Source organism: Aplidium turbinatum, chromosome 1, assembly GCF_918807975.1.
Source record: "Aplidium turbinatum chromosome 1, kaAplTurb1.1, whole genome shotgun sequence".
In the NCBI taxonomy this organism is placed as follows: Eukaryota; Metazoa; Chordata; class Ascidiacea; order Aplousobranchia; family Polyclinidae; genus Aplidium; species Aplidium turbinatum.
This window is the reverse complement of record NC_137472.1, coordinates 34318414-34334093: the sequence shown is the minus strand read 5'-3', so window position 1 is coordinate 34334093 and position 15680 is coordinate 34318414. Positions and strand designations below refer to the sequence as shown.

The 15680-nt window shown below is 40.1% G+C and overlaps 1 protein-coding gene across 1 annotated transcript in view; it reads left to right on the top strand.

Annotated features, from left to right (window-relative positions):
- LOC145775946 (uncharacterized) overlaps nt 1–15680 on the top strand; it is a 36532-nt gene that overhangs the window by 8902 nt on the left and 11950 nt on the right. The window contains exons 4-6 of the mRNA XM_082587360.1: nt 5625–5791; nt 11112–11285; nt 11659–11751. Coding sequence (XP_082443486.1) covers nt 5625–5791; nt 11112–11285; nt 11659–11751 — 434 coding nt within the window. The remainder of the gene's footprint in view (nt 1–5624; nt 5792–11111; nt 11286–11658; nt 11752–15680) is intronic.

Here is a 15680-nt window from a genome sequence, read left to right as displayed (position 1 = left end):
TGAAACCCTTCTGAACAGCTAGCTCGGCCAATCTGGGTGGGAGGGGAACAGAAAGGCCCATTTGGAATATTGTGGTTATTGAAATTATGCAAAATTTTGTCATACTTGCTTTGTTTGAGTGAAATATTGAAAATGCTAACAACAATGCTAATAACATGCTGTTTATTTTTAAACTTTACTTACTCATAGTGCTCCACTGCTCCTCTTCCCTATCAAAATAAACCCAACTGAATAGGATTGCCTGAGTGGTTTGGGAAGTACAATACATGTCTTTGAAATTATTTTTGCTTAAATTTGGGAGATTTTATTAGGATTGGGTCACTTTTATACATTAATCTTCTTTTGGCTTTATTTCCACTTCAAGTAGGGTCACCGGTGCAGATTGCACGCCTTCTTCGCTTTCGTTTACCAATTTTCAATTGTCTTATTCTTTCAACATAATCTTTGTCTCCTAATGGTGTGACCCAACCATTTAATTAAGACATGTCTCAGCTTATTTTCCAGCTCTCCGACTTGCATTCGTTCTCCGAGGCTTTCATTTCTTATTCATTCCTGTTTTGTCAACCTCAAAGACCATCGCAACATTTTAATTTTTTCCATTTGCATTTTCCCTTCCTGTGTTTTTGTCAAGGCTACCACCTGCATCCCATGCAACATTGCTGGTCTTACCGTCGTTTTATAGAGTTTTCTGTTCAGCTTTTCTGACACCTTTCTGTCACACATGACTTGTGTTATTTTCTTTCATGCTCCCCAACCTGCCTGGCATCTCTTTGTCACCACTTTTACATATAACATATTTGAAAAATAGAGAAATAAAACAAAGTAACTTCAGCAGGTTTAACATGATGTATTACATACACAAATATAACATAATTAAAAATAAACTCTAACTTTTTCGACACGTTATTTTTAATTATGTTATATTTCTATATGTAATACATCATGTTAAACCCGCTGAATTTACTTTGTTTTATTTCTCTATGGTTCATCAAAGCAAACTCTCTACCAAAGCTTTATATTTGAAAAAATACTAGACAAGACGTTTTCATAGTAAATGGAACTCTTTGGCACGGTAAGACTTCAAACTTATTATGTGGATTCAGAATCACACCAGTTTTGTTAGATAAAAAAATGTATTTACCTGTACTAGCTTACGGAATGGCCCGTTTCGGCTAGTCCGATTGGGCTAGTCCTATTCGGCTATTACCCTATTTGGCTACAGCCCGATTCGGCTAGTCTGATTTGGCTAGTTCCCTATTTGGCTACAGTCTTTATCAGTTAGTTCCCTATTCGGCATTTTTTTGAAAATCCAACGATAATTCTTCTGTAATCTAACAAAATCCTTCTGTTTATTTAGAGAATTTTGTATTTTATTCCACAATAGGCTATTGTTTCTTTTGCATTCTTGCATTTTATCCAGTGTTTACCTTTGAGTGCCTTCCCAGACGGCAAAATCCGTTATTTTTGTTGTCTGGGTTCGTTCAAAATATGTGTTTTACATCAAAACAACATTTTTCATGATTAACAATACAGGTTAATGAGATAAACAGAAGTGTTTTGTTAGTTGTTCGAGTGTGTTATTGTTCAAAATCATAGGCGCCTAACTACTTTTTTGGCCGCGAGGGTGAAAGCGTGTTCCATCAGAAGCAATGTAAATTCAGCAAATGTCACGCAGATGACGTAATTATGCCGTCACACTAAGATTGCTTTTATTGCCACACTCGGAGTTATCGCTACGTTCGACCTCCCGTTAATTATTATAAACAAAACTCGACCACTTCGGTTAAGTAAACACATGACATGCATCTGCGTTAGCTAGCGGTTGATGGACTGCGACTCTTTAAGCTAAGCACAACATAAAGTTTAGCAACGAACTAGATTTATTAGCATGAAACAAGAGACGAAAAGGTTTACTAAAAGGTATACTGTAAATGGAATGACAATGTTTTGAAAATGGAATGCAAATACTAACTTGATCATACGCTTGAAAATATACCTGTGGAAAGTAAAATCATTCATGTTTACATCAATTCAGCAACGCGTCACCTTGAGAAAATTTAAAAGTTGCTGACATCCGTAAGCAACCCTTGAAAAATAGTTACGGAGAGACGTTTGATTAAGTTTTCGACTTGACATTGCTCCCTTTTCACTACAATATCACAACTTATGACTAACCGCTGTAAAACGCCCGTTTTCGCGTTGCAGATGAAACAAAAGATGCGCAACTGCGCATATTCCGCCTTTGATCGGGTTTCTATGGCAACGGTCGTATGTGTGCCATTCAGTTTGCGTGAGTCCATTACTGCGTTGATTATGCGGCGTGTGCGCAATGCGGTTTGTACCAGCTCTTGTTGCGTTGGTTAGTGGTTACCTCGGGCCGAGACTTCAAGTTCATTTTCACAGCGAGCGATTCACTGGGCACCGCGCAATTCACACTGCAGTACAGAGGTTTCGACTTTCGAAAGCGATATCAAGTCTGTTTGCAAGCTCATAAAGTTAAACGCACGCTTCGTCTACATAGCAAATTATGTTTTTTTTTTTGGGTGCATTCAACATCTGATGACATTGAATCGACACAAAGTGGTAGATTTTTGCTATGTCCCAGGCAGCAAAATCAATCATATTTACATTGATTCTACATCTGCAGACGTTAAATCAATGTAAAAATGACAGATTTTGTTGTCTGGTGTGGGATTGTAGCATCGCTACTCGTTCTAGTGATTATTTATTGCAAAGCTGTTGCGGTTTGCATTTAAAAATGTTTTCCTGCTGCCGATCGCTAGTTCATCTATTGTTTTATGTATCAATACAGCATAAAAAGTTCCCCCACGCAGAAATATGCGTGGAGGCCAGGCCCCCACGGCTTAGGCGCTTATGTTCAAAATACACGTAAAAACTTACATACGAGTTATTAATTACAGAGATAGCATAAATTTGATGCTCTAAAACAAAGTCATATATTATCATATATAGTCAAAGTGGCAAATGCGCGGACGGACAGTGTTTACGATAATGCACGGTCCATCAATTTAGAGATTTAACCGACAGTAAGTATTAACCGGCGGTTCAATTCGATAATATCAAACCTCCATCTTTACACTCTGGCTACAGAAAAAAATTAGGCCTATATCACGTGAAAGTTACGAGTAATTAAGCATTGATTTCAACAACCTAATTTTTGGGCAAAATCAACTTTACGACCGGTTTTGCAAACTTTGATCTTCCGCTTTGCAAGGCAACTTGATACAGTAGTTACTTTGAACTTTACTCTAACGTAGAGTGGTTTTGCTTAGTTTAACCTGAATAGAAAAATGTCTACTTCTGGCTTTCTTTCCCAATTAAAATCATTAATCAACGCATTCGAAAAGGTTTTCCAGAATTTTGTTATTGCTTTGTGACAAGCATTTCTATGGTAAACAACTTTACCTCGCTTCCCACTTTTTTCTCAGCTATTCTCTTTTAAATACTGGCGCGCGTAGTCTTGTTCCTCCGTCAAGGGGTGGTAATTACACGCAATTCATTATGACGCAACTGAAGGCTTTAATTTATCACACGGCTCACCCAGATGGCAAAATCCGCCATTTGCCATCTGGGAAGGCACTCAAAGATAAACACTGGATAAAATGCAAAAATGCAAAAGAAACGATAGCCTATTGTGGAATAAAATACAAAATTCTCTAAATAAACAGAAGGCGTCGTTGGATTTACAGAAGGATTTTGTTGGATTACAGAAGGATTATCGTTGGATTTTCAAAAAATTGCCGAATAGGGAATTAACTGATAAAGACTGTAGCCAAATAGGGAACTAGCCCAATCGGACTAGCCAAATCAGGCTGCAGCCGAATATGGTAATAGCCAAATCGGACTAGCCCAATCGGACTAGCCGAATAGTAGCAGACCCACTAGCTTAATGTGTTAATTGGCTCACAACTGAACTGTTTTTGCCTTTGTATGCCTTATCTTGTAATGATCTGATTACCTGGCAATGGTTAATTGGTTAACAATCAATGATGCAATTTTTTGTCTGGTGGAAGCTTATTTTTATCCATTTGTATGAATTTCTTGTAAGTTAAAGTAGCTAGCTAGGTGAAAAAGCCTTTACATGACATGTTAAAAAACGCATCATTTTGTGTATCAGTTGAAGTCGGTTGATCGCATATCGGTTAAAGTTATAAATCGCTTTATAGCATTGCATAATCCCAAACCATTCCCATTCACTTGTGAAGAAAATTCAATGGTTAATTGCACAAGATTATCTTTACCATTTCACAAAAATTGTCGCAAGATCTCTCTCAACTCGCAGTGATTAAATACATGATGCTACACTGAAGACAGCAGCTGTGATTAAATTGTGCTGTGATAAAAAGTGGTGCTGATTCGACTCTCATGGTGTGCGCTTGAGCAACGTATTCTGAGGACTACCCTCCATTCAGCGTCACTTAATGGATGAAATAATTCCCCAGCAACAATACTTCAACAATCGGAAACTTCACTCCTTTAATCTCGGTAACTGGTGCTGTGTTAAAAGCCTCCACAAGTATGCTAAACTATCAGGAATAACTTATCAAGGCTTTGCCAGTCCGAGGTTAAAGATTCAAAACCAAAAAAACAGCCAACTGTAACAGTAGCACAAACGCGTTCATCATCATCATCATAATCCATCGTCGGTTTGTTCCCCACTAGTGGGGGTGGCCGATTGTTTCCGCGCAGCAATTGTTTTAATCCCTTTTCTCCATTTCACCCTGTCCCTTGCATCTTCCTCCTTCAGTCCGACTTTTTTAAACTCATCCTTCACTTGTTGTTTCCACGTTCTTCTTGGACGACCGCGTTTCCTCTTCCCATCCACCTTTAGATCTAGTGCCTTTCTAAGAAAACTTCCTTCCTCCCTCCTTATCACATGTCCATACCATCTTACTCCATTTGCCCTTGCCAGTTGGTCTATGGTCTCTCTCATCTCTAGCATATCCAACAATTCTTCAGTCCTTTTTTCCCTTCTCGTTTTCACCCCACACATTGCTCTCACCATTGACCTTTCCGTTTGTCTCAGGATTGCCAGTTCACTCTCTCTCAATACCCATGTCTCGCTACCATATAGCATTGCAGGCCGCACACAGCTCCGATATACTTTTCCTTTCATCCTTAGTGAAAATTTTCTGCCATACAACATTTCCCAACATTCCCTGAACTTTGCCCAGCCCAATCTTGCCCTTGTTGTCACCGCTGCTTCACATCCACCACTTCCATCCATCCGATCACCCAGATAACAGAAGTCTGTCACTGTTTCGATGCCATGGCAGAACTCATCATCATGGCCTTCCACTTCATTTCTTCCTTTACTGCATTTCCCACAAACAAAACACTTCGCCAATCTTGTTGCGGCTCTCTTGACATTAGCACATCTTGCATGTACCCACTTTCCGCGTTGATTCCTACAAACTGTAGATCATCGCATAAATAGCTAAATCGTCTAGCGGTCTGCTTTCAAACTTTTGTGTATGTGTGAGATATACGTTCGGTATTGACGTGTAGGATACTATCAATCAATGGATACGGTTAATCGCGTAAAAAAAAAACTTAGTTAATGGATAATGCGATTAACTGATTTCAACTGTATTGATTTCCAGACTTGGCTGAAAAAGGCGGTGCCAAGTTTTACTCCTATTCTCAAATTGACAACGCCCCACAAGAACAAGCCCGGGGAATCACCATCAATGCAACAAGCCTCGGCTATCAAACAGATTCTAGGCATTTTAGTCACATAGATTGTCCTGGCCATGAAGATTATATTAAGGTAAGTTGCTATGAGGCTAAAGCAGTGGTTCTCAACCTTTTTTCTTTCCTGGCCCATTTTCGTTGCACAAATATTCTTATGGCCCATTAATTGTTTATGCAAGAAAAAACTGCAAAATAGATTTAAAAAAAAAAAAAAACAGCAGAAAATGTTTCAAAACAGATTATAAGTTACCCTGTAGGGAGGGTCGTCAATGCACTTTTTTTGTCAAAACACTTAGCAACTCGGCTCAGATAGGAGGCTTAGGTCACAAACAAATAATCTGAAATTTTTTTTAGATTGAGCCGCAGGAAAACGCCGCACAGAAAAGTCAATATTACCCAAATAAAATAAAAATCATTTCTTTAAAAAAAAACTGTTAAATAAATAAAAAAATAGAAAATACACAAAACGACGAAAACAGTCAAAAACAATCACAGAACGTAATCTTTCTTTGACTCAAAACGTGAACGGCGGCTGAACGCTGTGAGCGAGCAGCAGTTCGGGTCAGAATAAGTTCATGTCTGCTGTCATGGCCGATGACTTCATCGCTCACTTCGGTGACGAGCTTGATTGCGCGCTTAACTGCTTGCATGCAGCACGGAAAACTGTCAATCGATATAGGAACATCGGTCTCGGCGAAAAGCTCAGTGAGCTGTTGGATGCTGAAATCGCGTAGATTGGCGACCCAGTGAGTTTCCGCTCGCTCCACCGGAGCAACGAGTTTGTTGTCAAATCTGTGTACCGAAAGTTTAGTTCAGGAATTTCGAAACGACGTATCCTACCAGTGTTCTCGTCCCTTGCTTTCTGGATCCGATGAACTGTGAGCTTACACATTGGCTTAGACTCGTCATGCAGAAGGCCCAACACTACATTCTCCGGATGAGCAGCGAAGGTCTTTGCTTGTAGGCAACTGTCGCCGACTTTTATTGATTGGCCTGTCAGATAGCGAGTCAGCTTAACCAACCGAAGGAAGGACCGAGAAGCAAAGTGGATCTTCTTGTTTTGCTTGGTAGTAAACCACATCGGAGTGTAAACTTTAATGATGTAGCATACGTCGTCATTTCTATCAGCGCCTCGGTTTGTTCTGGCTCCGAGATATAAAGTCGGCATATCCTTGAAACGAGAGTAAGCCATCGTGCATGACCCTGTTTTCCTGGATCACAGAATCGAATGCTTTATGGAGGCAGACTTCCCTCGATGACCGACACGATATTGCGCAGATACTTTTGATCGCCGCTAATTTTCATCACCTCATTGACTTCCGTCAGATTAGATTTTGTCTTCTCGAACTCGACGACTGCAAATTCTCCCAGTTTGGTTTGCGGTGCTGATGATTTCCCGTCAGGAGTTCGTTGAGGTGAAACTGGCAAATCGTTTATTGCACCGGTACTCCCGATACGTTGCTCAATGGTAGTGATGGCCCTGTGTGCTTACCTGTATTGACAGCAGTTCCGTCGCAGCCAACGACCCGAATGCCTTTCACATCAATTCCCTTGACTTCAAGAGCAGCCAACATCGTTTTGGCAATGTTGTTCCCAGTTGAACGCCCTTGAACGGAAACGTGGTCGATATATTCAGATCATGGGTATTTCAGCATCACGTAGTGGCCTTCGGTTGATTTTTGACGATAGCTAGCTATGCCATTCAATGTAAAAGTTCTATCCTTTCTGTCATCAAAGTAAAGGCCTTCAGCTATTGTGCCGAGCGGACTGAACGCGAAGTGATTCGTCTCTAAACAGAACCGTTTTCGTGCACGAACGAGCTTGTTTTTGTCGACTATCATCGTCGGATTGAAATCATCTTTTGTGTCCAGTAATGTTGCGGTTGCGAGGGCAGCTGCTGCTAGACTCGGAATTCCATACCTTTCCGCCTCACGAGCAACTGTACGAAGATCGAAAGTACATCGCTCCTGCTCTTCTTCGAATTCTTCTCTGTCTATCGAGCACTCTAAAGGGAAGCGCGTTCTTGGAGTTTCTTATGTATTGTCGTCATGCGAGTCGTGAGTACATTCTTCGCGTTCTTCCGCTCGTTTTCTCGCTTGAAAGCAGCTTACTTCTTCCGCTCGTCCCTCTTATTCTCAGATTTCACCGCCTCCCAATCCAATGAAAGCAATACGTGCTCCGCGTTGGTCTTTAACGAAATCAACCTGAGTGCAGCAATTTGTCGTCAAAAAGAGTGTGGAGGCAAAGACTGGCCTTCAATGAAGTTTTCCATTCAGCCGTCTTTCTCGCTGTGAGGATTTTATTTTTCATCTTAACCATGGCCCATTCCTTCAGAATCTTCTTGATCACTCCCTCACGCGTAATGATCGCCACTGTGGCAAAGTCGTAGATAGCTCCATTTCCTTCTTGTGATCTCCGGTGCGGAATGGCCCGTTTCGGTGAGTCCGATTCGGTGAGTCTGATTCGGTGAGTCCGATTCGGTGAGTCCGATCCCTTAACGGGGGATTTTTCAATTTTTTCTTTAAATTATCGGGTACCGTAGCCTAATTATCATTGCCGTTTTAGGGTTAGGGGTTTAAGGTTAGGGTTAGGGGTTAGAGGTTAGGAACTCACCGAATCAGACTCACCGAATCGGACTCACCGAATCGGACTCACCGAATAGTAGCAGACCCTCTCCGGTGTCCTTCTTCTTCATGATTTTCTTCTTTCACTGGGGCGTAACTTCGGAGAACGTCACCACTGGTGGGGGTTATATCCCCGAAATGGGGTGATTTACTGGTTAGTTTGACTGTGTTGTGCACAGGTCCGGATTTGTGGGGGAAGAGGGTGCAGTTGCCCCAGACCCCTTTTTGAAAGGCCCTCCGATGTGAAAAAATGTTATGTTGTGTTATTATAATTATTTTCTCTCAGCCTTTGAAATCTCTACAAGATGCCTCCTTTTTCTTTCTAGGTTAATTTTTGGTCACAAGGTGGCGTATGAACTTGGCGTAAAGGCATTAGCAGCGGTGTGGGTGACTTTCAAGTTACCTTGTAAAGTTTTACGCACCCTCGGAGCAAAAAACTTTTTTTCACGAGCTCCCCGATCTAACTCGCCCCTGGTTGTGCACCGTCTTCCTGGCGTTCAATTAAAAAATGGTTTTCGTCATTTACTCGACAAACCTCCTATGAAACTCGAGTTGCTAAGCGATCTGTTTCCGACGGCCCTCCCTATTACCCTGCATCAATGAGATGCGTGCTCCTGAACGTTATCGACCAACTTGTAGTTCCAGTGATTCCCAACATTTATGCCGTATTCCTTCTTTGAAAGACACAACTATTGTCAATTTCTCCCCACAATAATTCACAAAAAAATACTAAAAACAGATCTGCACAAATTTCAGTGGGCTACCGCTTTCAGTTAGGCTATGACTTGATGGTAATCACAAAGCGGTCTATTACATCATAAAGTGTTGTGAAAACTCGACGTTGATCTAAAACTATATGCTCAGTCATAAATAAAGTAACCATTTCAATTATTTAGATAAATTTACATTTGATTTACATTTCTTCCCAATTCCTTTCAACACGATTATTCTCCCTTTTAAGTTAAAAATTTCTCTTTACGGAGCCAAGTAGCTCCCTATAAGAACCACACTTATGTTGTAGTTGCTTAAATTCAACGTTCGTATATTATGCAACAGACGGCATTGATTACGTCAGGCCACCAAAGTTATTATTTCAATAATTACAGTAGAATGGAAATTACCATTCTGCAGCAAATTACAGCAGCACCATTCATTGTTGCAATAATCAAAACAATCAAACAAAACACACAAGTGTAAAATTAACTATAGTAACACAAATGAAACTAAACTTTTCACTAACGCTCGCAAATTTTTAAATAGGTCTGTGGCCCGCCTGAAAATCTTTCCATGGCCCACTAGTGAGCCATGGCCCACTGGTTGAAAACCGCTGGGCTAAAGTAAATGAGATTGAATGTAATGAAATGTAGCACATTGTTATTACAACTTTTTGACGTTGAGTCAATTGTAAAAAAAAATTTGATTTTCTGGCTGTAAACTGTGTATCACACCAGCAGTCCAGCACTCACAATTTATTGAAAAGTTTTGCCAACAAACTTGGTGCACTGTGCAGACATTTTAAGCATCGTCTTCTTTACCTTTCTTTGCCAGTCTAAGGGTCGAGGGCTCTGCCTTTTACCACCCTTAAGACAGCAGCTGTGGTTTGCACGTAATGTCAGGTATGTGTCGACTGTCAAGAGCAGCCATTATCCAATATCCATAGGGTGAAGTGACAAATTTTTTTTTTCAACGAGATGTGTTATAAGCGGTGTTTAGGTCTAAATACAACTTCCAAAGTAATTTTATTCATCTGCCACCTGTACCAGTGTACCCAGGTGGCTAAATGACCCGAAAGGTCATGGGACCTTCAAAATCGAGGAAACATTTATAACTTGAGAACCGGTTAAGCTAGAAAGCTGGTTCTTGGCTTAGAATGCTCAGAAGGTTCATGTTTAGGCCTATATCTTATAATACAATATTTGCTTCTAATTGTACCATATTAGTCAGAAACTGGCAAAAACACATTTTCCCTAATTATTATCAGCTTTAATGCAAAGAAAAAAATTGTATATATACGTCATACAGGTGTGCATTTACCAGTCTATTCTATATAATACCATTGCTAGGTCAGTACAACGATACACACTCAAGTATAATACATTCACTATGTTTCACTATGGAGGGTCATCAATAATTAACATTATAACTTCAAACAACTGTATTTAACAAATGGTAGACAATTTTTGAGTATAAAACATATATATAAAATTATTGTCAAATAAATATTTTCAACTAAAGTTCAGTTTTGCATGTCTGTGTGATTCGGCATTGACGTACATCGGTATGTCCACAAGACATTTGACCACGAGAGTACGGGAGCATCTGAACTTTAGAGACTTAAAGAAAAGTGGCTCATCTTCAAATCCTTCTTGAGAACTGTGAGCAACATGGTTCCATAGGCCACGTTCGCCTTCTTTGTCAGTTTTTGAATTGGATCTCTTGTAACGTTAATTATTGATGACCCTGTAGAAGATATACCGGTAAACATGGACCTTCTGAGCATTCTAAGCCAAGAATCAGCTTTCTAGTTTAACCGGTTCTCAAGTTATGAAGTTTTTGTCGATTTTGAAGGTCCCATGACTTTTTGAGCCATTTAGCCACCTGGGTACACTGGTACAGGTGGCAGATGAATAAAATTACTTTGGAAGTTGTTTTTAGACCTAAACGCGACTTCTAACACATCTGGTTTTTAAATCTAAAAAAAAATTCACTTCACTCTAGATTAATATCCATTATCCAAACTAGTGTTAAAGTAGCCTCCTTTTCTGCTCGCAGAACATGATTATTGGAACGTCGAGCATGGACGCGAGCATATTGGTTGTTGCAGCCACGGACGGTACGATGCCGCAAACCCGCGAACACTTGCTGCTCGCCAAGCAGATTGGAGTGCAAAACCTCATCGTGTTTATCAACAAAGCCGATGCTGCCGATGATGAAATGATAGAACTGGTGAGTGTGCAAGTGGCAAAGTTACTACCCGGATATTTCAGCTGAAACAGATCCATGTTTACTCAATAAAAACCACTAGGGTAAACCTTGTGATTTATAAGATGTTTACTACGATTTCATAAATATACTACATGAGATTCAAATTAACTCATTTTTGTAGTTGGTATTTATGTGGAGTTTTCTGCATGTAGTGTATATATTTTTTGTCAGTATAAAGAAAAAAAAATGAACAAATTGGTGTTTGGTATTCTTTGTTTTAATACCTGAATTCTTCTTTCCAGTTGATAGGCATTTGTCGATATTATTTGTCTCCATTAACTTTGCGTGTAGACTGTGGATGCATTCTTCTTAACTTTCTTGTTACAATGTTCAGGTAGAAATGGAAATCCGTGAGACACTTGAAAAATATGGCTACGACGGAGATAACACACCTGTGGTGGTTGGTTCGGCGCTTTGTGCGTTGGAGGTGGGTATTAGTGTCTAGCACAACGGTTCTTAAACTGGGGGGCGCGCCCCCCTTGGGAGGCGCAAAAAGTTCACAAGGGGAGGCGCGAGCGATGTCAAACTATGTGACTAAACGTCGCGTAATGAAATTTTGGGGTCGTAATGAAATAGTTTAATTTAGTCTAGTGCCGGTAGGTTGTAGTCTTGCCATGTAGGTTGTAGTCTTGCCATGATGTCAATTGACCGCAACCGTCGGCATGAAATGTCTAACGATAAAATATAACTAATCGTAACAATTGATGCATTGTTACGCTATCATTGCTGTAACGTGCTGACCAAAAGTAACCTTACCGCTCGCAGTATGATTTTAAAGTAGCCTAGCAACTAGTTTCTGAAGGAACCTAGACTAAGTTTAAAGTAGTTACTGTACAAGATTAATTGAGTATTGATCAGTGGTTAGGTTCCGTAGATTCATGTGGTAACAATGTTTAATAACAATGTTTAACAATGTGGTAACAAAAGTGAGAAAAACTAACTGGAAAAGGTGATCAGGTACTATGATTTTAGACTTGTAAAAAAAACTATTGATTTATTTTCTAAATGTGGTAACAATGTTTAACAATTTAAGTTTTTGGCAGCCGATTGTAGCATCGAATAGACAGCGATAGACACGTGTTTCGCCCATGAGACTGGGCTCATCAGTATCGCACCGTATTCTTGCCACTTGAGTAATCGATCGCTACACCGTTCTGGTTAGCGAAGCGTTACTGCTGCTCGCTGTGCTAGTGAGTAATCAGCCTTGTGCTGATAGCCGGGAAGAACGCCTTTCTTCACAATGTTTAACAATGTTAGTAAATTTGTATTAAAAGTTCATCTACGGAAAACCTGAAAGTCTCCAAATTAAAAAGGGATATTAACGTGGATGTCCCCATAATGGGTCGCATAGAAATATATTTTTCAAAATGGGGTTGCAGAACAAAAAAGTTTGAGAAGCCCTGGTATAAGGTAACGGTATCATCGAAGTAGCTTATAATTAACTTTTCGATTTTGTTAATTTTAGCATTAATTTAAATATTAAATTTTAGTAAGTACTCGAAATATATTGACATAAAAATGAGTGGAAAAAAAGAGAAAATATGATGAACAGTATCTGAAGTATGGCTTTATAGATGCCACAGCGAATGGTGAAGTCGTACCACAATGTGTGATGTGTTTTGAACATTTGAGCAACAATGCATTGCGACCATGTCGTTTGAAGCGTCATCTTGAGACAAAACACTCTGGTCATAAAGATAAACCTTTGGCTTTTTTTCAAAGCAAGAAAGACTCATTTAAAAGAATGTAAACTGTGAGTAGCGAGTGCTTTCGCAAATCGTCATCTGTGGAACTAGTAGAAGCCTCTTTCGAAATCGCTCACATGATTGCTCAACAGAAGAAACCGCACAACATTGGTGAAACATTGGTAAAGCCATGCATGTTGAAAGCTGCCAATCTTGTACTGGGAGAGACGAACAGCAAAAAGCTTGCAAAGATTTCGCTTTCTGATTCTACCATAAAAACACGCATTGATGAGCTTTCAAAGGATATTAAGTGTCAGGTTCTCGAAAAAATACAAGCATATCTTCTTCTTTTGCCATTCAATGTGATGAGACAACTGATGTTTCCCAATTGTCTCAGTTGTTGGTCTATGTTCGCTTTGTTGGTTCTTCTTCAATTGAAGAGGAAATGCTGTTTTGCAGACCTCTCGAAACTACTACTAAAGCAGAAGACATATTCCAAGTTGTCACCACATTTTTTGACAACAATGGTCTGAAATGGGATAAACTTGTGGGTGTCTGCACTGACGGTGCTCCAGCAATGATTGGATCTAGAAGTCGATTTATTGCCAGGATAAAGCAAAAAAGTCCCAATGCCATTGGATCTCACTGCGTGATTCACCGTGAGGCTCTGGCTTCCAGGACTCTACCAGCTGCAATGAAAGATAAGCTTACAGTAATCATACGAGCCGTCAACTTCGTCAAAACCAGTGCCGTCAATACGAGACTGTTTACCAAGCTGTGCAAGGATATGGATTCGAACCATGAGACTCTCCTCTTCCATACATCTGTTCGTTGGTTATCAAAAGGTAATATGTTAGCCCGCGTGTACGAAATGAGAGATGAACTGATGCTATTTTTGGAAGCTCATGGGAAGCAAGATCTCCTTCTGCCATTTTCATCAGAGAAGTTTCAGCTGGAGTTGGCATACCTCGTGGACATTTTCGAGGCCCTCAATAACTTAAATCTGCTCTTGCAGGGCAGAAATACTAACCGGATTAATAGTTATGATTCCATTCGAGCATTTGTGGCAAAGCTGGGGTTGTGGCACCGCTGAGTACAAATAGGAAATGCAGCTTCATTTCCCAACCTAGATACTGCACTTGACAAAAAGCAACTTGAACTGGAAGGTGAGCTTAAGGCTGAAGTGGAGGCTCACCTTCAGCTTTTGAAACAAGAATTCGAACGCTATTTCCCAGACTTGGGTGACACCGACCTTCCAGAATGGAAGATGACAAGAAATCCCTTTCGTGTTAACGAGGACATTCTTCCCGACGGTTTGCAAGAGGAATTCTTGGAAATAAAGTGTAACTCCACTGCAAAAGACGATTATGAAGCAATGCCACTAACTGATTTTTGGGTTAAATATTTGCACATCTACAAGGGAGTGGGTAGCGTGGCGATACACACACTTCTTCCGTTTTCGTCCACTTATCTGTGCGAAAGTGGCTTTTCTACACTTTTGAACATAAAAACAAAACATCGAAACAAACTTATTGATTGTGAAGCCGATCTGAGGTGTGCATTATCAGCTACAAAGCCTCGAATTAAACTTTTGGTTTCCGAAAAACAATTACATCCCTCACATTGATGAAAGCTAAATATAAATTCCTGTAGTCATTACTCATTACACTTTAATGTTTGCTAATTTTGTAGTTTGGTGGGGCGCAAGTTTGGATGGCACGTCAAAGGGGGGCGCGGCTCAAAAAGTTTAAGAACCCCTGGTCTAGCAGAACTAGTGTCTGCTAAATATTTCACACGGAGATCTATCGTAGTGCTTTGCCAATCACCCAGACAGCAAAAGTCCGTTTGCAGACGTTAAATCAATGTGAAAATGATGGATTTTGCTCTTTGAGAACTTTTATCTTTTACCCAGTTATGCTGGGTTTCGCTGCCGATTTTCAAGTACTTTACAACACGGATTCAGATTCTTTTTATATTGGTTTAGCTCTACAGCATGTATACTAGGGTGTTTCATTTTTTCACCATTTTTGAAATTCAAAATGCCTGGGGTCCCATCTGGTGGTATTTGGGGTAAAAAGTTTACACCCCAAATTTTTTTCAATTATGACGTCATATTGAGGTGATCCACGAGGTTTGAAATTTTTAGGCCTCAAAATCTCGAAATTTGGCCGTATCTCCGGAACCGCTCATCATAGATCGACAAAATTAGTATCAAAATGCGCAGAAGGGTTGGTTTTCTGGGTCTGCTACTATTCGGCTAGTCCGATTCGGCTAGTCCGATTCGGCTAGTCCAATTCGGCTAGTCCGATTCGGCTAGTTCCCTATTCGGCTACAGTCCGATTTGGCCAGTCCGATTCGGCTAGTACCCTATTCGGCTACAGTTTTGGATTGTATTTTGTATTTTATTCCACAATATCGTTTCTTTTATATTATAGGTGAAATTATCGAAGCTTTAGATGAGTGGGGTTTAGACCTAACCACTGAAATCTTAAATCATATTTATGACACCGAAAACATCCCTAGTGATATGGTACGTTCCATATTCATAACTTTACCAAATAAATCCGTAGCAACAGAATGTTCACTCCACAGAACAATTAGCCTTGTGAATCATCTAACTAAGATCGTACTCTGAATCATGATGATGTGATTGAGACCAAAACTAAAATTC